Source organism: Sander lucioperca, chromosome 6, assembly GCF_008315115.2.
Source record: "Sander lucioperca isolate FBNREF2018 chromosome 6, SLUC_FBN_1.2, whole genome shotgun sequence".
Lineage (NCBI taxonomy): Eukaryota > Metazoa > Chordata > Actinopteri > Perciformes > Percidae > Sander > Sander lucioperca.
In genome coordinates this window covers 8,144,379-8,167,229 of record NC_050178.1, presented here as the reverse complement: position 1 = coordinate 8,167,229, position 22,851 = coordinate 8,144,379, and the positions used below count along the sequence as shown (strand labels likewise).

Below are 22,851 nucleotides of genomic sequence, written 5' to 3'. Positions count from 1 at the left end.
CAGTCACTGCTCCTGGCCCAGCATTAACGCTTCCCCTAAAATCACAAATGTAGTTATTTTCTGTTTTTGTACAGGTTTGACTTGTGTCAATAAGTTTGAAGGTTTTGGTAGATATATTTTCTAACTTTAGACAGAGGCCGGCTAGCCGTTTCCCCCCACTTCCAGTCTATATGCTGAGATTGATCAATCTTCTCAGAAATCGCAGAAGTCCATCTCTTAAAGCAGGGATCATACTCATCTTAGAGGCTCGGAGACTGTTCCTATTTTAATCACACAGATATTCTGAGGATGCAGAAGTCTAGGTCTCGCTGCAATTGTTGTGGACACAGTGCTAGCTCAGCCCCTCACTCCTCCCCTCTTCTCCCTCCCTTCCTCATGCCACCCAGGTTGCGGGTGGACTCGGCCTCTCTCTGACAGCTGCTAATTACAGGCTGACCAGGCCCCGCTGCGCTCTGCATGACTGCCTCGCGCCCCGCTCAGGTTACCTAGAGTGAGGGAGAAACAGAGAGAGATGGAGAGAAAGGTGGCTGGTCGGGACAGAGAAAGACAGAGGAGCAGGAGGAGGAGGAGGAGGAGGAGATAGAAAGTGACAGACAGAGACAGAGAGAGAGAGAGAGAGAGAGAGAGAGAGAGAGAGAGAGAGAGAGAGAGAGAGAGAGAGAGAGAGAGAGAGAGAGAGAGGTAGAACAGAAGGGATGAATGGGAGAAAGGAGGAAGAATGGGAGGGAGAGGTAGAGTCGGGGGGAACCAGCACAGTGGATTAGAGAGGACAGATTAAGCTCCTGTGTGGAATACACGTTGTGGTGAAAGAATTAAAAACCTGAAAGGATGATTTAGGAGAAGGTGGATAGATGAAGTCTGCCCCTTTAGGAGACTAGGAGAGGAGCGAGAGAGAGAGAAAAAGACAGATTTTGAACTAACCAGTGAGACTGAAATAAGGTCAGAGAAAACATTGAAATTCATAAGAAGGTTGGAAAGTTCCAATGGAGCTTCCCTTCTCTAGTTCGGTAGGGGAAAACCCAGATGAGTAAGTTTCCACAGTGTAGACCAACATAAGGAGTATACCCCATCTAGTGGCAAGAACGAGACATCACAAGACATTAGAGCAGAGATGAGCATCTGGATCTTTTTTCTCAGAGTTCAGCTCTACAGACAGTGCTTCCTTCCATGTCTACTAACTCTAAAAGGTTACTATAAAAAGGTGGAATTTATAGAAGCTTTTACAATTGCAATTTAAAAAATGCCATAATCTTCTCTCATTTATATGGGCCCAAAAGTGACACAGGAAACATAATAACAGAAATATAATATCCTTTCAATATGTATTGCCCATTTGGTTATTTATGTATTAAGTTTTGGTAAAATGTAAATTTCTTTTATTTATTTCTAATTTATCTTTCTCATTAATGTCTTACATGTATTCACTTTAGGGTCCCTAATCTACTCACCTACCACTACTGAATATGTTCCTCTGTAATGCTTTCTACCTCTCAGTGACTTGCAACACTCTTGAACCTTAAAATGTCTATTTTGTGATAAAAGTACAATGTTTCAAGCCCAATTTTGCTCTTCATCATGTATAGAGGAGAAGGCATTTTAAAGAGAACATTGTTGCACTACATTCTACCAATTCTACATCATGTCTTTTTGCAGTTGCCATTTGATTTTGCACATTAGTTTAGATTATTTCTCATAATCAATAACTGTTTCTTTTATATCTGCAGCCTAGTCCCATCAGAACAGTCTCCCTACAGCGATGTGTCCTCGCTGCGCGCCCCAATCCTCAACGGCCCTTCCCAGGACTGCCGCGCTATGTATAATCACATGACTCCCAGTATGACTCATGGATCAGGCCCAGGACAGGGGATTGGCCACTGCATGGATCAATATATGAGGCCCCCTCAGGCCCCACTGCCACACAGTATGATGGGCCACAGGGGCATGCCGCCCACAGAGGGTGAGTCAGAGTATCTTTTACATCTCCTTAATTTTACAGCTGCTACTGATTTGGGCATACAGATACCTGAGTACCTGAGTCTTTCTACTGAGTAAGAAACAGAGACTACCCAGATTTTAACAATAGAAAAGATGTTGTACTGCTGAGATATAAATGTGTCAGCAGCTTGAACTAATCTAAATTGAGATCAAAATAGACCCTGTAAACATTAAGTATGTAAATAGTGAATCTGAGATGCCAGTGGATTACTGTTGCATTATGTTACCATCCCTTTGTTTCCAATTCTACTTCACCAAGAGGAAGAGTCTAGACTATAAAACCTCCCAGGACAGTTAATTGGCTCTCATCCTCACTTGTCATTTCATAAAAGCTAGATTTTACAAGTGCTACGTGCTGCTGTACCTACAGTAAAACTTCAAATGACATGATTGTTGTGTGGCCAACCCCAATTCAAGTAGCTGTCTTTTCTTGTTCAACCAATGAGCTCATTAGATGCACAAGACTGCAGGTCAACATCATGTGTAGTTGAGATTTTAAACATGCACACTGGCCATTGTGAGTTACATAAAACTATAAACCCATTGTCTGCCTGCGTTAAATTGACACCTCAGACCACTTACGTAGGCTACGGCGAAAGCACTGCGTAGAGCGTGGAATCATAAATCCGCCTTAAGAGATGTTAATGTGGATCTTTGCAGTGGTAGGTTTCATTGTTTTTGTCTGTTGTCTATCCTTAATTTCTAACAGGTGGCAATAGCACCCCCTACTGTAACCAGAACAACATGATGTCCTCACATCACAATTTCTGCCAGATTCAGCCTGGCTCTGATCAGATTTGCTCAGTCGATGGTATGTCAACACTACCCACTCTTTCCTTAAATCTAGTCTCTAAAAGATTTTGTACCATCAAAGCTAATCCTCCTGCTCCCCTTTTAGGCTCGAGGTTCTCCACGCCTCGTTCCATGCTGAAGCTGAGTAAAAAGAGAGCTCTGTCCATCTCTCCTCTGTCTGATGCCAGTGTAGACCTGCAGACAGTGATCCGCACATCACCCAACTCCCTGGTGGCCTTTGTCAACTCTCGCTGCAACCCTAACGGGGCCAGTTCTTATGGCCATCTCTCTGTGAGCACCATGAGGTCAGATATTTTACTAATCTATGTTAAGCACAAAAATGCATTTAAAAGCCAGAAATATCCATATCCATCACCTCAGACTAGTAAGGTCTAATATTCAAGGTAAGTGATTTAAGGTATCTGCTACACATTTCCTTTTCCCTTAAAATAGAATATGCAATATTTTACTTTGAGGCTTGAAGTTTGTTGTTAGTTCCTATCCCCTCATTAGCATATTTATTACCTTACATTTATCTTCTACTTCAAAACACCATCCATTATGAGCGTGAGCTAATTACATCTCTAAAGCCACCACAGATGGTTGAAAACAGACATCAAATGCAGATAAACTGCAATAAAATACATTTAAGAACAAATCAAAACTTTGGTGAAATTCAACAGTGATTGATAGCTGCAAGCTAGATGCTCAATTGCTCAGCAAACAGCTTCAAACAGTACACATGTAGATATACACCAAGTCAAATGAGGAAACTTGGCAAATAATTAATAGAAACCTACACCTACAGATTTTAATATTTTAGCAACTTGGCCACCGGTTATATTCATTTTGATTTGACCCGTATCATTAGCTTTTAATCTCCTAAAGTCATCATATTGTTGTTTTCTCTGTTACTCCACAGCCCGTCCCTCGGCTATTCCAGCAATATAAACTGCCAATCCAGGCAACAAGGTTCAATGTATGGAGGAGGCGGAGGGACGCCTTTGGGTGGACACACACCAGGTCCCTGCCAAGGTTCCCGCTTACCCCCCCACAATCCTCGGCTTCACGCTCCACCCAAGCATGGACACGTAAGACAGCTCAATCACTCGCTATACAAAGCTGTCAGAACAATTCAGTATCAGTGCACTCTTTGCTTGGGAGAGGATGGATGGGAGGTAGGAATAGGAAGCTAAAACAGGTCTACGATAGGAAGAATTCAAATGTACAATTGTATGAATGTGAATAACTGTGTGAAAGTGTCAGAAACAAAAGGTGACATGATGTGTGTTTTGTTTTGTAGCTAAAAACAGAGCCAGGGCTGGGAGGTATGATGGATGGCATGAATGTGAAGAGCCTGGAGGAGCGGTCAGAGGGAGATGTGGCCAGTCCTTCTTCTACTGGCACTCAGGTACAGAAACAGTCTTATTCTCACAAGTAGTTTTCACCTTCACACATTTCCATTTTAGTTTTTGCATTAGATTTGTCAAAGACAAAGGAGTAAAAACATTTGTGGAGTCAAGAAAAGTGAGTGGAGGACAAACAAATTGCTCTTGGTATCTACAGTATATACCTAAGGGATTATGCATTGATCGGCTTACCATGGTCACTTGCCAAAGAACATTTTTTAAGACCATTAAAATATATTTTCATGCATTTTGCAATCTATATTTTTTATTTAAACAATAACTCTGTTTCCCTGTTAACACCTGAGGGTTTAACTAATACCTCAGGTGTACCTCAATTCCCATGCCATAAGGTTCCTATGCAATGCAAGCATTGTTCACTGCTCCAGTAAATAGGAGGAACTTATACGACATGGCAATGGGAGATATTTCTTGTCCGCTCAGCTCATAGAACCACATCCATGCATAGAACCCTTTGGCTCAGCTACGAGCCGAACGTTAGCCAGCTAACGTTATGATAGCAAGATTTAAAGTCCATAACTTATTGCGTACGGTTGACAATCAGTAAATGTAATTTGACAGTATGAATACAAGCTAGCTATTAGCCATTGTCCCCAAATCAATATCAAGACTACTGTCGGCTGCAGCGAGTTGAATAGTGAATGTGATGTGAGATGATCGCTAAACACAGTGGTGTTTTAGGTGGAAACAGTGGTGGGGCATCAACTACTTTGCACAGACACAAAACCGACAGAATACCCTATTTCACATTTCCCACATAGTTAAATGACTGGGCAATATGCCTACCTGTTCTCAAATTGCTGTTGTAATGCATTCCCATCAAATACCACGTTGTCCTGCTGCTTTCATGTTTGGTAATCCTCTCAGAAAGATGCTTGAGATCCTGAAAGCCCGTTCTTGACTAGGTACCATCCCATCCTAAAAACACACACGGGAAGCAAAAAAGTAAAAGTGTCTTCTGTGATAAGCTAGCTAGCAGTTAGCCACGTTTCTTGGAGAACCACTCCAGGTTATATCGAATATTTCTTACCAAGGGTTTGGTTTATAACAATATCACTGAGGTGTTAAATCTAAAGTTTGTCTTTAAGAGGCAGACTTTCAAATTTGTGCTGTAGAACATAATCCACATTGTTCACAGTGACTGACGTTACTTTCTTCTTTAAAACAAATACTAACGGCTGCCAGTGGCTAATAGCCAATCAAGTCGCAGCTGGGCAACAAGCAATCAACCTCACCTGGCACCAATTTTATACCATCCAATTTCATTGCCTAAGGCTTTGGGCATGCGCATTGTTGTTTTTTCCACAAAAAATAATATAGTAGAATAATGAATAAATAACAGCAGCAACCGAGGATTTTTATGTTATGCATTAATCCAGAATTATATTAATTTCTAAATTACTCAGTACCACTAAAACCACACATTTTCATCAGGACCCCCTCCTGGGTCTACTGGATGGCAGGGATGACTTGGACAAGGAGGATGGGAAGCCTGAACCAGAGGCCATCTATGAAACCAACTGCCACTGGGAGAGCTGCAGCAAGGAATTTGACACACAAGACCAGCTAGTTCATGTAAGAGATAGCTCAACCAATATTGTAGAATAGAGAGACAAAAAAGCAGGAAAAATTCAGCATTTGTAACATCTACAATATACCACTTTGATTATTAAAGGTTCTCTCTATTTAACAGCATATCAACAATGAGCACATCCATGGAGAAAAGAAGGAGTTTGTGTGTCACTGGCAGGAGTGCTCTCGAGAACAGAGGCCTTTCAAAGCCCAGTACATGCTGGTGGTTCATATGCGCAGACACACAGGAGAAAAGCCACATAAGTGCACTGTGAGTGTACCTTTAGTTTTCATCTATATAATTTCTTTCTCTCTGTTTCTATCTCTGTTTTTGATTGGCTATTGAAAGTTGTAGTTTTAGTAAGAAAGTATGTTGACTTCTGTTTTAGTTTGAAGGCTGTAATAAGGCCTATTCTCGCCTGGAGAATTTGAAGACCCACCTGCGCTCTCACACCGGAGAAAAACCATACGTGTGTGAACATGAAGGCTGCAACAAGGCCTTCTCCAATGCTTCAGACCGGGCCAAGCACCAGAACCGAACTCACTCCAATGAGGTACTGTAGTATGCACCACTGGAAAGTAATCCAGTAATCTAAATTGAACAATACCTTGACAGCTAAATTCATTAACTGTCTTTGTACATTATTGACAGTGATACTGTAGTGAACCATACTTTATCTTTCAAAGGCTACTGAGCCTTGTAGAGATTCACACTGAAAAATTCACTGACATTAGTTTGTATTGGGTCAAGAATGGTAATCAGCTACATATGAGAGACACTTTCAGTAGCAGTAGAGTAAATTTTGGTATGCAAGACTGTGTACACACAAACATGATTTTCTGTATTGACAGAAGCTTTGCTCTTTAACAGAAACCATATGTATGTAAGATTCCTGGCTGCACTAAGCGGTACACAGATCCAAGCTCTTTGCGTAAACACGTTAAGACGGTGCACGGCCCTGAAGCCCACATAACCAAGAAGCATCGTGGAGACACAGGACCTCGACTCCCTGGTTCAGCTATGACCCCTGGAGGCCAGAGCTCTGAACTACTGCTGGAGAAAGAGGAGACACGCAGGGAGGACTGCAAACTTCTGGCTCCTGAGACTGCTCTGGTGGGTGATGCATTTTATGTATGGCCTTGCAAGATCCTTTAAAATAAACAAAGCTCCAATGTTAAAACAGTTGGTGTTTTCAGCCCATTTGGTACAAATCATATATACTTAGCATTTCTGCCATTTGAAAAGGGTTGTCATGACAATACATTTATATTACTTCTTTCAGAAATCCCAGCCAAGCCCTGGTGGTCAATCATCATGCAGTAGCGAACGTTCTCCACTGGGAAGTGCCAATAACAATGACAGTGGGGTGGAGATGAACCTAAATGCAGCTGGAAGTCTGGAGGATCTCACAGCACTGGAGGATGGAGTTGCAGGTGGAGGAGGGGAGCCAGGAAGTGTAGGAACAATGGGAATGTCAGCACAGGCTTTAAAGAGGCTGGAGAACCTGAAGATTGACAAGCTGAAGCAAATCCGCAGGCCAACCCCTCCTGGCCGCTGTGCTAACAAGCTACCTGCACTTCCTGGTATGTTTTTGGATGAAATAAACATTCTTAGTTTATATTTGTGAAGTCTGAGTTGTTGCAGAAAATAGAATATTTCAACTGGGCTGGAGAATGAATTGTTACAACATAACTGACCTATGACTGATAAAGAATTCAGGGATTGTTTTAATGGTGCATCTAAATTAACATTCTTGGTTTGTATTAATGAAGCTGTTTCCTCCTTTTGGATGTTCATTCTCAGGTCCAGGGGAGAATATGGGAATGTGTGCACCTTCTCCACTCCTCTCAAATCGACGAGTTATGGAGCTGTCCAATCACGAGTTAGGAGGTGGCACATCCATTGGCTGCTCTTCTAATGACAGGAGAGGAAGCGGTACCAGCAGCCTAAGTTCTGCATATACCGTCAGCCGTCGGTCCTCCATGGTGTCTCCTTACCTGTCCAGCCGGCGCTCAAGTGAGGTCTCACAAATGGGAGGAACGGGAGGGGGAGGGTGTCACCTTCTTGGCCCAGAGCAGAGTGGTGGAGACCCCCTCTCTCCTGAGACCAATCGCAGAGGAGCTCCATGTCCTGGAGGAGGATTGCCAGGTCTTCCAAATTTAACACCCGCCCAGCAATACAGCCTAAAGGCTAAATATGCTGCAGCAACTGGTGGACCACCACCTACTCCTTTACCAAATATGGAGCAGCCAGGTACTCCAGGCAGAAGAGGAGGTGTTTTGAGTGAGTACCAGGGGCAGCCTCTGCCTCCCTTCCTTCAACCAGGTGGGCCACGTAGGCACAGTGCCAACACAGAGTATGGCACTGGTGTTATCTACCCTCACCAGGCTCCAGGTAACAACAGCAGGCGAGCCAGTGACCCAGTTCGATCAGTAGCAGATCCACAAGCTCTCCCCAAGCGCTTCAATAGCCTTAATAATGTAGCTATGATGGGCCGAAGGAATGCGCTGCAACACCGTGGCTCTGACACCAGTCTTTCCCGCCACCTGTACTCCCCTCGTCCACCTAGCATTACAGAGAATGTAATGATGGAGGCTATGGGTATGGAGCCCCACCTTGCCCCTGTTGATGCCAGGGATCGTTCCATGATGATGCCCCCTGGAGAGAGAAGCTTCATGGGATACCAGCAACAACATCAAACTCTTGGAGGAGTTGGAAGTTCTCTTGGAAACCAACTGTCCCCAAGCCATGAATCTCTGAGCTGCCCAGACCAGGGTTACATGCAGGGACACTACCAGAACCAGGGAGGGGAAGTCACTTCCAGGGCTGGTGGAAATCCAATGGGCCAAGCAAGGCCTAGTCACTCAGAGGGCATGTCTAATACACTTCTCCAGCAGGCCGAGTACAGTATGAGCACCTGCCAGCTCAGTCCCTCGGGCCCCCATTACCCTAGCATAGGCCAGGGTGGTGATGCTGTGGGCCCATGGAGTGATTCACACAGCCAAATCCAAACTTCAAACCATGCTCTCCAGAACCAGCGAGGAATGCAGTATTCAGATCCTAGCCTGCAGCCTCAACAGACACAAGCCCACTTCAACAATCAGACAGCCCTCTACAACAGTCCTGATGGAACCCACAAACTCACCATCAAGCCTGAGCAGCAGTTTCACCCTGGGATGGGAGGTGGAAATGCCTGTCAAAGTGCAAAGCTCCAACAGCAGCGGATGCTCCTCCAGCAGACTCAGGGTTACCCACAACAGACAGGCCAGGTCCTGATGAGGAACTCTAACAATACCAGCTGTGACTTTCAAGGGCAGAACCAGAACTCCTTCCCCAGTGGAGGGGGCTTGAGCTTGGGTTGTGCTGGTACTGCGCTCTCAGATGGGCAGAGGTCAGAAACCCCCATGATACAAGTGAAGGAAATGATGGTGAGGAACTATGTACAGTCACAGCAAGCACTCATGTGGGAGCAGCAACAAGAACAGCAACAACAGCAGCTGCAGCAGAGTGGAATAAAACCTCCTCCAGCATCTGATAATATGGATGTGAGTGCCCAGACAGCAATGATGCAGCACAGTCCACAGCACCAAAACCATAATCTTTATTCCAGCCAGCCCTATCCATCCTACCCCAACCAGAACCTGGTCATGAGTCCTCCAGCCCACAGCCGAGTGCCCAGCTCTGTGACACCTAAAGACCAGCAGCTGACAGGTCTCCAAGGCTCATGTTATGGCCAGGAGATGGTGGTGCCCAGGCCCCCTCAGGGACGGAAACCTCTCAGTCGCCAGAACAGCCTATCACAGGTAGGAGGAGGCTACCTCGCTAGCCCACCACACCTTAGCCCTGTCCACTCCACTTCCAGCCCCAGGCGAGCGGTCCGACTTCCTCCAGTTCAGCATCCACAGCACCAGCAAAACGAAATGTTCTCTCCTTCCAATAACAACAACATGTACTATTCGGGCCAGATAAACATGGATATGGACAAACACATGGACCCCCAGAATGGACCTTGTCTCAACCAGCAGCACAGTATGGGGTCCAACCTGAACCCATCAGGTGGTACAAAGCCTGTCCCTATGACTCCCTATCCTGAATCTGGCCCCATCTCCAATGCCTTAGAAAACCTGGACCTGGATAATGCTCGCATAGACTTCACCTCCATCATTGATGATGCTGAGTCTTCCTCATATAGTCCAATCAACAATCCCCTACAGGGTCAGCCTGGGTCTTCCTCCCAGGCCTCATCTCGCCTCACCACCCCCCAGACTTCTGTCAGCCTAGCTGCAGGCTCTGGCCTGTCCAACATGGCTGTAGGAGACATGACGTCCATGCTTACCTCTCTGGCTGGGGAGAATAAATACCTGAACACACTGTCTTAGAAGAAGACTTTGTGGCATATTTTTCCAGATGAACAATCAAGTAGAGGCCTTGGCCAGTTCTTAATGTTTTAATTGAGATCCCACATGGAAATGTATGTACTGTAGCCCAGTATCTAGAGGCAGGCCTGCCATAAAGGGGGTCAAAGGGTACAGATGACCCCTGCCCGAAGGTCAGGAGTGGCCCATGCCAAGGTCTATGGTGCTGGAGAGTGTGGATGAGGGGCCCAATTTGTAAAATGTTAACACCCCTGTCCATAATTCCTGACGATGGACCTGTCCAGAGGTAACCAGCCTGGGGTTTAAAACACTTAAGTGCTGTTGCTTATACTGATTTTACCTGTTACATTGCAAGAAAGGTCAGTTAGAGTAAGATAGACAAACTTTTGAATGGACCATTTCATGTAATGGATCATAAGTCTGGGCTGTTTTTTTACATCCCCATAAGCCTTGATACGTAAACCCAACACACATTAACTTTTATTCAAGTCAGGATCAAGAACTGGCTAGGGGTCTGTTGCTACTGGATACCCATGTAAAAGGAATAATGATTTGTTGTAATATGTTTTGGTTGCAAGTTGAGACTAAGCTACTAATGTGATCCCATCACAGGTTTCAAAATTGTAAGAATCCCCACCCAATACCTTAAAACCAAAGGTGCCTGATCAACCTCCCTCGCTGTATTGTTCCTTCGCTGCCTTGGTACTTGTTTTTTTTTGTGCCTTACTGTATACTGTAGAGCTATATGCCTGATGTGAAAGTGATATTAACCTTTTTCCAAACAGGTATTCTGGTCACATGGGGCTCTGGCAACAGTGGAGCAGAAAAGGATGCATGTAAATAAGTTTTAAATACATTTATATATGTTGTGTATATGACAATGAGACAGTGGATAAATCATCCCGTCTTGTGATAGACTGCTTGGATTCTGAAGGCCAATATTCAGACGGGAGTTTGTAAGACGGTTGTTTGAAGAGCTGGGTGAAGACTAAAGTTCTGTTTTTAGTGATTGAGAAATTATTTCTCGGTGCTACTAAATATTAATCTGTATTGCTAAGGATTTCTATTCCTTTTCATGAAAAAAAAACACTCTTTATAGTGGCATATCAGTATTCCCACACATGCACAAATGCAGTCACAGACACACAGATAGCCTACACACAGACACTCAGGACTTGTTGGTGTTTGAATCTTTGGTATTTAGATTACATGTATGTTGTAATTGCCTTTCCAGACAGAGAGTTTGCACTCCACATGTTTACTGTAAGTGTTCCTAAAGCAGCTGTGTACTTTTTTTTCCAGTGGTGTTTATAACTGCAAAACAGAAAGTTCATTGCTCTTTCTAAGGTACATACATAGGGGATTATGAGTAAAGGTCAAATATAATATGTGTGCAACAGTCCCTGCTACAGTACAGTAAGTCTGATATGCCTTCGCTCAAAATTAACCCGACCAACGACTCGTACATGACTCAGCTGAGGATGACGGCTATTTTGAATGAAACCCGAGTCAGCTGGTCTGTATCTGTAAACAAATCAGTAATAGTTGTCCATGTATGAGAAACTGAGGTACATTCACAGTACAGTGCTGCTGCACTTTGGCTCTAATCCCAAAGAGGAGTTATTTGGAAAATTCTGCATTACTAATTCAGGAAAGGGGATCAAGAAGTGGGAATTTGATCAATCGCTACCACTGTAGTAAAATACATATTGCATGGGTACACTGAGGTACTTTTTTGTGACTTTTGAGCTGTTACGGAAGAAGGCTGCAGCTATTGGTAGGACAACTAATTTTACACTGTGGCATTGCACTGACTACAGCACTGTGTGGAACGGTCTCTGTCTCTTATGACTATTCACATGAACCTCATTTTGATAGCGCTAAAGAATTATCACAGTATTTTTCAAGAACATATCTCAGCACAGCAAGACTCTATGAGGCCACATTAAAGTATTGCTGAAGCATTTTACAAGACTTTTCAGGATAAAATAGTAGCGTCACTTGAAAGTTAACTAAGCATTAGCGGGAATGAACATTTCTTCATTTTGGAAAAAGTGTACAAGCTACCAAAGACACCTTAAATTGACTGACAAAAAGATGCACAAATAGTCTATTTTAACACAACACTAACACTAGCAATAAGGGCATGAGCATTGATTGATAGTGCTGTTCTTTAGAATGTATGAGATGTTTTGTATAAAATTATCTTTTTATATCAATGAACTTTATGGATGTTGCCTTCTATGTGTGCGTTTTTTTTTTTTTTTGTTTTTTTTTTTTTAACTGTCATCCTGACTTTTTTGCTGGCAAAAGAATATCACATTTAGCAACAGAAAGCTAAAATAGTAGCATTAACTACAATAGACAGAAGTCAAGTGTTATATTTTGTGTACAATTTTCTACATTTTTATACAAATGTGCTATATTTTACCAGTTTATGAATAAAGATGTTCAGTGGGATGGATGTAGGTTTGTCAAACTTTTATTTTAATGTCCGTTGTTGTACAGCAATGTGGCCATATCTGCACAATGTGTACATCAAGAAGGTTTAAAGTAAAGACATGGGTATAATGCCTGCTCTGCTGGATGACATTTGTTTCTGTGCCTGGTGGATTAATGCAATGACTTCTTTCGTCCAATAGAGTGCAGTACAGCCTGAGAACAAGCACAGATAGCCATACCATTTACCCCAGAATTATTGAAAGTCTAACCAACTGACCAAGCAGAGGACATATCTAAATCATCCTTCCTTTTTTCCTTGTCCTTATTGGACCCCTTGTTATGAATATGATTTAGACCTGCCTGTCACGGCAGCTTATTATGAGCTGCAGTGATCTGCTAGGCTGCTATAGTAACTAAGTTGGGGAGCATTAAAAAATGGCTGCTCTCTGTGACATCAGTGCCTGGACGGGCTCTCTGCGTTCAGTGGCGACTGGCACTGTCGGCCACTGAATGCTGTAAGAAAGAAAAACTACACAAATCTTGCTCGTAAAATATTATCAACATGACATCTCTGTTTTAAAAGACATCAAATAAGAGAGTGGTGGGAAATCTTGTAGAAGATATGGTAGTAAAAAAGTTCATACCCATGATGACACTGTTTTATATTATGATACTATACACCAAGGGTTTCCCAATCGTTTTGGCTTGTGACTCCTTCAAATGAAGTTATTTCTATTTGTGACCTCACATCACAGGATATAGTGCCGTGGAAGTGAGTTATGAGCAGTGCAACCAAAGAGTGATTTCCCCCTCAGATTGAAGCATAACTAGAACAAGTAAACCTAATTCTGTGTATTTCTTCTCTCTCATCCCTTTACTGTAATCACCCTCTTGGCCCCTCAGATTTATCTAGGAACTGATACACTTTTAGGCCTACTTAAACTACATGACATAGTAAAACTAATAGCCTAATTATAAATAATTAAAATTGGGTAATTACACCATGGCTACTGAAAATATTAATTTCCCATGTCAATTGTTTGTTCAAAATCTTGTAACAAACATAGTCCCAGTCAAAATGCACCTTTACTAAAATAGGGGTGCAAACTGTAGCCTAATTGTCGGTAACTACAGCAACAGTACTCTCACTTTTAACGAACCAAGTTATGGTTTAAACTGACTTTAATTTTTAAAGCGTCCTGACAATTTGAACACACCTAGGGTAAGTAGCAATATTAACCACTAAAATATTAAACTACCTGTAGAATATCCTGATAGCTTCTAGAAACTATAAGGGACTTATCCAGCTTGTCTGTCAGTTTTGTATTACACCTCGTCATTAATGTGCATGTGCTGTGTTTGGTGATCTTAAAAAGATGGTTTACACTAACTACTTTAAAACTGTATCACCACCATTACTTTTTACAGTGTTGGATCATTTTGGTTCAGGGGCCCCAGTGTGCTTAGACTATATTGGCATTGTGGTGTTGTGGCATGGCACAGTAGACTCACGGCAGCCACTACAGCCTGGCAGTGGTGCTAAAGTTGACTCATTTGCTCCGAGGCAAGGGGAAGTTCTCCTGACGGACTGGCATATCCAGAGTTGTTTTTGAAACAATAGCTGAATCTCAACAAAAGGGTCAAATAGGGTGTTTGCAGGAAGGGCAGCTGATAGGAGATGAAAGGGAGATTAATACCATTTTGCAATATACACATCTTTGAAAATATCAGTGCAAGGAATACTAATATTATAGCTATAGACTCATAGCCTACACCACGGTAAATTTGAAGAGGTCACTCTTTAGATGTAGCCTACCAGATTATAGACATCATGTGTGCACAATACATCAAAAGTCGTTTTTACTCATTTGAAACTACATTCAAACTGTCACCCAATTCCAATGAGGTGCACAAATTAAAGTAAATCAGAGGTAGGCTATGCTTTTTAGAATGGTTGATGTAAATATTGAATAGGCTTGCTGTATTTGTTTAATGTTTAACTAAACTCCTGATTTGACACACGTACATACATTTCAGATCTAAAGCACAGTGACTTTCACTGATTCTTTTTCTGGAAACATTGTCCTGCCTCATTCCAAGTCATTGTTATGCAAAAGGACAATAGCTTCTTCTTCACAAAATTAGTGTGTGTGTGTGTGTGTGTGTGTGTGTGTGTGTGTGTGTGTGTGTGTGTGTGTGAGTGTGTGTTTAAACTATATTCGTGAACAGGTTTGAGTTAAACTCTAATGTAAAAAGTTAGACAGTGATCTCCTCTTTTCTGCAGAGTTACAAATGGAAATGCCAAAATAAGAGTTTTTTTCAAATGCAAAGAAGTGGGCAGCATAATGACTTTTCTCTTTTCTTGTATTGCCATTCAGAGGGAGGCTTTCTTTTCCTTTGTCACTAAGGTTGGCATATAATTAACTCCTGCTTAATATGCTGTTTAAGGGCTCTCCTCCCCATGCAAGAAGCTTTGAACCCATAGACCACAGTCAGGGACAAAATCCCAGTGGGACTGCTTCCTCTATGCTCCTCCTTGTGTGTGTGTGTGTGTGTGTGTGTGTGTGTGTGTGTGTGTGTGTGTGTGTGTGTGTGTGTGGAGACAGTAGAAGGTTATAAACTATAGCGCCACAGCATTGGGTACTTATTTTACACTGCACAACTATTAAACCGAAATAAGACATGCACACACATTCAGTTATCACGTGAATAAACCCTTACAAACGGTGTGTAATTAAGTGCATCTAAATGAAGTGCATTAGTGTATAGTAGATGAGTGTTTTAAAGTAAAGGGCTCAGGAATAAACAACAAAACCTATAGCTCTAAATTCCACGAAGCATGCAACAAGCTTAAAACTATACATTTAAACAAATCAGGCCTGAGTTAGAAATGTACAATTTGATTGAACTCAATTGAAATTTTGAATAAATAACATATTCACTTAACCTAGCCAACTGATATACTACGCATATGAACATAACTTAACATAACATAACAGCTCCCAGGACCTCTGAAGCACCTCTGCACCTCTGTGACCCTCATCTGCAGCAAAGTTTATTGCCCCCACCTCCTCAACCTCTGCCCCCACCTCCTCAACCTCCTCTCCCCCCTCTTTTTCTCATCCCTCTCCTCTATCCATCCAACCACAAAGAGCGTGATGACCCTTCTGTCCCTCTCTTTCTTCGGCCCTCCGCTCTCTCCCCACCATCAGGATGCTTTCTCTGCCAGAATCCATTAAGAGACAAACCCACAGCATCCATGATGGGTGAATGAACGAAAGGGGATGTATTTTGTTTTTCACCATAAGCTGATAATGTAGTGAACAAGGTCTTACTTAAAATGTGACCTTGAGCTATATATACAACATGTATAGTACTCGTAATTAGTGATTGCCTTATTGTGCTAAGGTATGCTCTTGTTTCATCTGGGACTATATATATTTAGTTATTATAAGTAGCCTAATTGATTTGTAGTGACTTTTTATACTAATCTGGTGTGTATGATTTGATAGTGTAGCCTAGTTAACACCTAAAATCATTGTATGATTCGCCTATAATTTACTTGTTGTGGGGGATTTAGGATTTCAATTGAATCATCTGTCTCTAAAAAATGCGTTCAGGTAATCCGTCTTTCACTTCTCTAATCTGTTTCACAGTGTCAAATCCCAGTTTGTTTACTCCGCTCAGACTCTATAGCAGGATACATTATGCGCTGTGAAAAGCTACCCGGCTCGCTTGTATTATCTCGCAGAAACCCTAACCCTATAGGTGGGGGGCACTAGAAAGCCAAGGTGGGGGTCCTGAACGCTGCGTTAGAGTTTTATTTCGGATGTTTTTTTCAGTTGCAAAACAGATTACGGTCCAGGCTGCAACACAAAGGACTGTCAATGCACTACTTCCTACAGCCATCTAGGGGTGAATGGGGCGCAGGACGGGGTCCACCGCAGGGTACTTGAGCGCAGGTGCGACGTGCATAATAACAGTCAAGCCGTAAAACATGAAGGAGGGGAGTGGAGGGGGGTGGGGTGCGCACATACCTGTGCTCATTAACCTGCAGTTAGTATAACCTCTGCATGGTGAAAATGTAGCAAAATGAATCAAAGCCTCATTTGCACTTCGCCGAACAACCTATAGAATCAAGGCAATACGCTACCACTAGAAGCTATGTATGTGCACACAGTTATTGTCATGTCTTCCTTTTCCTTTGCTGTGTTTGATCATGCTGTAGTCCTCTGCAGCAGCAGCCCGGTCTTGCTCCCATTTGTGCCCACAAGTCGTATTTGTTTGTTTTTCTATATTTCTCTGTAGCCTATAGTGTGTGTGTGTGTGTGTGTGTGTGTGTGTGTGTGTGTGTGTGTGTGTGTGTGTGTGTGTGTGTGTGTGTGTGTGTGTGTGTGAGGAGTTTGCGCTGCAGCATCGATGAGATGCAGCTTCACAAGTTAGCTTTTCTGATCAGTTCTGTCAGTCAAAATGACACAAGCAATGAGGAAAAGTAAAAACTTAAACTCCAGCATCAAGTTGCGTATCGCTCGTGATTAGGTCCTCTGACCGTTATAATTTCTTTTAAATCATTTAACAGATTCAACTGTAGACTACTTACCCAGAAGCAATAGGCATATGGTAGAGCCTATTCATAAAATTATAACGTATTTTTGGCGATACTGTATAGAGGAAAAGTTAAAGTAGAGTAGACTGTAGGCCTATTCCCACGTTTAGATGGAGAGAACCAGAGCATGCTGATGCATCGAAGCTCTCGGGATTCCCTCTCTGAAGAGGAGGTGCAATTTAGCGAATACGGGACCATGTTTTGTCAAAGTATAACGAGTGTTTTAACTGGTGGGCTATAGCCTATATACGGGGCTCACTAATATTGACTACTTTGTAAATGAGGACGGTGCACGTTTACGACGCCAGGACTGACCTCAGGGGCCAACCTCTGCTGCTGACATCACTCCGCATCGCGGCTCGTCGCCTCTGCCTGGAGTCCCATCAAGGTCTGAGTCTCCCGCTGTGACCTCATCACCATTCATTCTCAGGCAGGCACTCAGGACAACACACTCACTCGCACCGCTCCCTGGACAACTTTTTATAAACGAAATAAAGCGTGATGATGACAGAAGAAAGTAGGGGCAAGCGAAGGAAACAAGCCAACCCCAGGAGGAATCGAGGTAAGAATCGTGCAGCGCTGGAAAGTTTGAAGTAGTTTGAAGTTTGAGTTGGTAAATGATGCAGGCAGATATTGCAGCAGCGGACAGAAGCTCTCATGCGAACCGCGTCGATTTCGTCTGCAGTTTGTAAACACTAAATTTAAAAATGTTATCGTTAGTTTGACTACATTCATGTTTTAGACTCACGTTTTTGCGTTCGTGGCTTGTTATTGCCTTGCAGCATAAATTGTAGGGATGAGCAGTCAATTTTCGCCTGCCATTAGCAATCACTGAGATTATTCTACCTGTAGCCAATACACACATCTGGGCAAAACCCTGAAATGAAAGCCCACAACCTGTGGCTGCACACGTTTTGTCAAATCCCATGACCCTTAACTTGAAAAAAGTTATTTTCTAAATCAATGGTAAATCATCAGTTTATTAGAAGGATTCACACTGTCTTAAACCTTTTAGTGAAGTCAGAATCATACTTTGATTTTAGTTATTTTGAGTAAGAAATATTTTTCTGTCAAGCAGAAAAGCTTCTTTCAGTCCACTGTTAGTGTACTTCTTTGTGACATTCTTTTACATAGACTACTGTGTTGCTTAACCTACTCTGAGACCGAAACTTTCTTGTTCCCATATTATCTTCTATGCCGTGCTATGCAACGTGATATGACATGTTACTTCAAATTTTGACTGTTTGATACTGTTTTTTCATCAACATCAAGAAAGTAGACTGCATCAGAAGTATTAAGATGAAAAATTAGTTTATGTGGGAATGTTTAACTGATTTAAACCTATTGCTTTTCTTGAACTTCAATGTCCTCCGTGTCATAACTTTTTTGATGTATGAAAAAAAAAATTACACAGATAGTAAGTTTAAAAATATATTTAACTAATTTTGGCTATTGAGTTTTTCTATCACATATGTATAAAGGTTTTAAAAATATGGTGCATTTATTTAAAACAGCTTACCATGTGCATGTGGAATACATTCTGCTGCTCATTTTGAATTCTAACATGACTATCACTCACCTTATCAAGAATGAGTGGAAAGCTTCAGTTGACCTTAAAGATGTCAGTTATCAATTTCTATAAATGCACTTCCTACTACAACAGTGCTGAGAGGAACCTCTAGACCAGAGATCTTCAACAGGGGGTCCTCAGAGTTACTGCAGGGGGGCCTCCAAATTGTTAATTCTTTTTTGAAATGTTTTGAATCCAACATATTATTAGCAAATATAAATCATTCTATTTGTGAAGAAAAAAACCCACTGATGATGCTAACTGGCCTGTAGGTACGGTAGTCACTAAGATAGCTATCCCCAGATCCAGGTAATCCTAAGGATTCACTGCTCCACATGTATGTTTAACATTAAAACATGATTTGTAAAATCATGCCAACAATTATTATTTTAAAAAGCTTAGTATTCTATGCACAAAAAAGGTATGTATTAAGGCCGTAGACCACTCTACATGTTAGTGTAGGCTCAGTTTAATATGCAACTTATTTTATAAAATATATGTAGTAGGGAGTCCCTGCTCCGTCTCTCTTTCACTTAAGGGGTCCTTGGCTTAAAAAACATTGAAGACCCCTGCTCTAGACAGTATGCTCAATTTAAGGACTTTGTTAAGACTTTGTTCTACATGCATCTGGTAGTGCCTTGTTTGTGTGTGGCTCTAAACTCACAAACAGAAGAAAGGATACACACACTTGTGCATGGATACATATATAAACCTTTGTTTTTCCTGCTGATGAGGACTGAACATTTATTTTAAAGTACATTTCTACTTCCCTAACCCAAAATAAATTATCTACAACACTGAACGCTTCTCTAACCCTAAATTTAACTGGCAAATCCTTTCTAAATAACCAAAATGTAAACCTAACATTGAATACCTTAAACCTAAATTATTGTAATACTAATGGGGTGTATCGGTGATGTGTTCCTGCCAGTGTCTTGTTGCTGGCTCTGTATTTAATACAAAGTTGTTAGGTGTTGCAGGGAAAGCCATAACATATCCCCAACAAACCTAACCATTACCCCAAATGCAAACATAGCTGCAAACCCAGAAAAAAAACAACACATAATTAAGTTGGCCTCTAAATGTTCTTTTTCATCTTGCTATCACTGAGAGGATATTTTGTCTTCAGAAACATCACATACACACACATACACACACAAACATTGCTGGCTTTATTCTTGACTCTCTCGAGGTTCATGAAAGCCATTGCAAACCATGTGATGTGCTTGTTTGTCTCTGATCTGACACACAACCACCATAAACCTATTTACTGTAAGGAGTCCGTTTACTTATATAGTTTATTAGTTTGCTGTAAGTGTTTCCTCATTTTATTCAGAGAGGTGTGAAGCCCAGCAGAGTGTCACCTCTGTGAGATCCTCGCTGGCTGCCTAGCGATAACGGGTACTTGTGTGTGCATGCGTACACACACACACGCACACTCTCACCTTTGACTGTCACGTAGCAGTTTGTCGACCAACTGCACTCTATTTCACAAATCAACACCATCACACTACCGTGAAAGCTATCAGCAAAAAGGCACACTTACTGACAAGGACCTGTCACTTATCAGACCACCAGCAAAAAACAGTCTAGTTCCTTTAATTCCTGCAGTGACCTCAGAGGAAAGCATGTATCACTTCTGGTCAATTTCCAGTAACGTTTACTAATTAATGGTGGGTTTTGAAGAAGTAAAGGCATTTTAAAAGTGCATGTAAAGAAAAAAAAGATTATAAATTGATATTTAGCTGAGAATCCGAAAACTGTAAATCTCATGTTAGACTGTTATCTTTAATATATTCTACAATATATTATCAGTAAGGGCATAAGTTCAAGCTGCTTTTTTCCCAATTGCACTACGAATTGTTAGCGAATCTGCATGCATGCATGAGCTGATGGCATGCTTTTACATATGTGTATGTCACACATGCGTCAGTGCATGTGAAAAGTCTGTGAGTGAGTGTGTGTACATCCTCGTGTAAATGTAGAAATGTGTGTATTAAAGCTCTGTGTTGGATTTGGAATGTGCTGGGCTAAAGGCGGCTGTGCGAGTAGGGAGTTAAAGGTCCTTGATAAAACCAAATGAATTTGGCAGGCCCGACTCATAAGACAGCGATTTAGGGATCTTTTCCAAACCAGAAGAAAGAGAAAAAAACATAGGCGGACTTTTCTTCTCTCTCCAAGGCGCCTATTGATTATGTCTCTGTCTCCCCCAATAAAACTGTCAATGTTCACCAATCTTAAGCAACGTGAGGAAATGACTACCCTTCATTCCTGGCAGATTGAAAACAGTCCTAAGACAAAGGAAGAAAACATATCCATTGGAGATGATGACCTGTATTTACTGGCTGTCAGTTAGTGATTTGAGTTACAAAGAGTGTGAATTAATTAGCTTAGCACTCAGCAGGTTCAACATCCCCCCTTCAGGCCTGTATACACAGTCAGTTAAACCAATGATTTCTGACACCATGGGGTCATTTGCCTTGTTCCTTATTGAGAGAGATAATGGTGGAATTCATCCCATATTTGTGAATGATCAAAAGTGTTGTTGTTTTTTTGCTCAACTTTACTTACACTTTTTTGTGTGTTTATCTCTAAAATCACTGGATGATGAATAGATGAGATAATATATATTTTCCTCAACAAAACATTATGCCATGATAGCTTTTTACAGTGAAATACATTTATAAAGAAATTAACGAAAATAACTGAAATTTCATTTCAGTTTTTTTAAGACAAAGCAACTCTTTAATATCCGTTTAATCCAATTCCAGTTTTAAAAAAAAGTCATTTATTTAAGTCCTCTGGCTGTGTTATGTACAGGCTTTCCACTTCCCTCAAACTCATCAGGCATCTTCGCCAGAATGACATCCGCACAACAGAGCAGACTCATTCAAAGGCTCGCTCTTGAATCAGATGTAGGATTACATTTCATGAGCACCCTCACAAACATATTTAGTCCTGTGCCTTGCACTTTATGTTGTGTTTGTCCATGAAAAACCTCCCTCTGTTGTTGAGTTGATGTGCCTTTTAAGAGAGAGCTTTCGCTCTCCCTGTTTCCCTCACTCCCTCATTCTCGTTTTTCTTCTTTTTTCAAGTGCCAATTTATTTAAACTCCTTTCCCCTTTTCTTCTTTCTCCTTCATTGATTTCCAAACCCCAGTCTTTGTATGCAGCTGGGGCCCAGCTGTGTGTCTGTGACTGTATGTGTGTGCATATGTATGTATGTATGTGTGTGTGTGTGTGTGTGTGTGTGTGTGTGTGTGTGTGTGTGTGTGTGTGTGTGTGTGTGTGTGTGTGTGTGTGTGTGTTGTGTGTGTGTGTTTGTGTGGGTTTTTCTGGCACAGTACTGCCACTGTGAGCATAGCACACTGTACACAAAGGACTCAAGCAGCAGAAAAGAGAGCGAAAAAGAGAAAGAGAGAGAATAGAGGGGAAAACATTTGAATGTTAAAGACTGACGCGCTTGTACAGTACAGAGTGGTGGGGCCGGGCCTTTTGGACTGGGCCTACTTTAACGGCAGATGTATCTGCGCTTTGGGATGAGGGCTGGGGAGAGTGAGACAGCAATGAAGAGCCCAGGCACCACAGTTTATTACCAGGACTCTTCAAGAGGCTCAGCTCAGGCGTCAGAACCAACGGGTGGGAGGGATAGAGGAGGAAGAAAGTAGAGGACGATGACAGAGGTGGGGAACTGATGGGGTTGACAGGGCTGAAGACAGCGAAAACAGCTCTTCGGCGTGAGAAGACAAGAGATGGAGGGGCGTGAGGAGTAGAGACAGAAGAGACGGGACAGGCGACAGAGTGGGATAATCTAAGTTTTTCCTCATTTGTTCCTCAACTTTCCCACAGCTCCAAGTGTCACAGATTTCACCCATAGCTCTATGTGTGTGATGCCAGATATGCACTGCAGTAATGGGGAATCCCTTGATTGAGTCCCTCTGGTATTTTTCACATGTTTATTCAATTATTGCTCTTTCTGATGTTTCAGATGTGGCCACAGCAGTCCCATCTCTTACTGTACATTTCTGCCGCGTGGCTGCCACACTGTCGATCCCCTCCAGGCGGAATTAT

General features: G+C 42.1%; 2 protein-coding genes across 3 annotated transcripts in view; both read left to right on the top strand.

The window, feature by feature from the left end:
* The window catches only part of gli1 (GLI family zinc finger 1), a 58,683-nt gene extending 46,056 nt beyond the window's left edge, over positions 1 to 12,627 (top strand). Inside the window, exons 3-13 of the mRNA XM_031301927.2 lie at positions 1,725 to 1,957; positions 2,705 to 2,806; positions 2,894 to 3,092; positions 3,710 to 3,878; positions 4,091 to 4,198; positions 5,649 to 5,789; positions 5,908 to 6,057; positions 6,176 to 6,340; positions 6,658 to 6,900; positions 7,070 to 7,370; positions 7,591 to 12,627. Of these exons, the coding sequence (XP_031157787.1) occupies positions 1,725 to 1,957; positions 2,705 to 2,806; positions 2,894 to 3,092; positions 3,710 to 3,878; positions 4,091 to 4,198; positions 5,649 to 5,789; positions 5,908 to 6,057; positions 6,176 to 6,340; positions 6,658 to 6,900; positions 7,070 to 7,370; positions 7,591 to 10,166 (4,387 nt within the window). The 3' untranslated portion in view covers positions 10,167 to 12,627. The remainder of the gene's footprint in view (positions 1 to 1,724; positions 1,958 to 2,704; positions 2,807 to 2,893; positions 3,093 to 3,709; positions 3,879 to 4,090; positions 4,199 to 5,648; positions 5,790 to 5,907; positions 6,058 to 6,175; positions 6,341 to 6,657; positions 6,901 to 7,069; positions 7,371 to 7,590) is intronic.
* A 4,995-nt stretch (positions 12,628 to 17,622) lies between these two features.
* LOC116051595 (zinc finger E-box-binding homeobox 2-like) overlaps positions 17,623 to 22,851 on the top strand; it is a 28,864-nt gene continuing 23,635 nt past the window's right edge. The window contains exon 1 of one of the 2 annotated variants that reach the window (XM_031302115.2): positions 17,623 to 17,773. In XM_031302115.2, coding sequence (XP_031157975.1) covers positions 17,713 to 17,773 — 61 coding nt within the window. In that variant the 5' untranslated portion in view covers positions 17,623 to 17,712. The remainder of the gene's footprint in view (positions 17,774 to 22,851) is intronic. The other variant, XM_031302113.1, reaches the window with a different exon arrangement.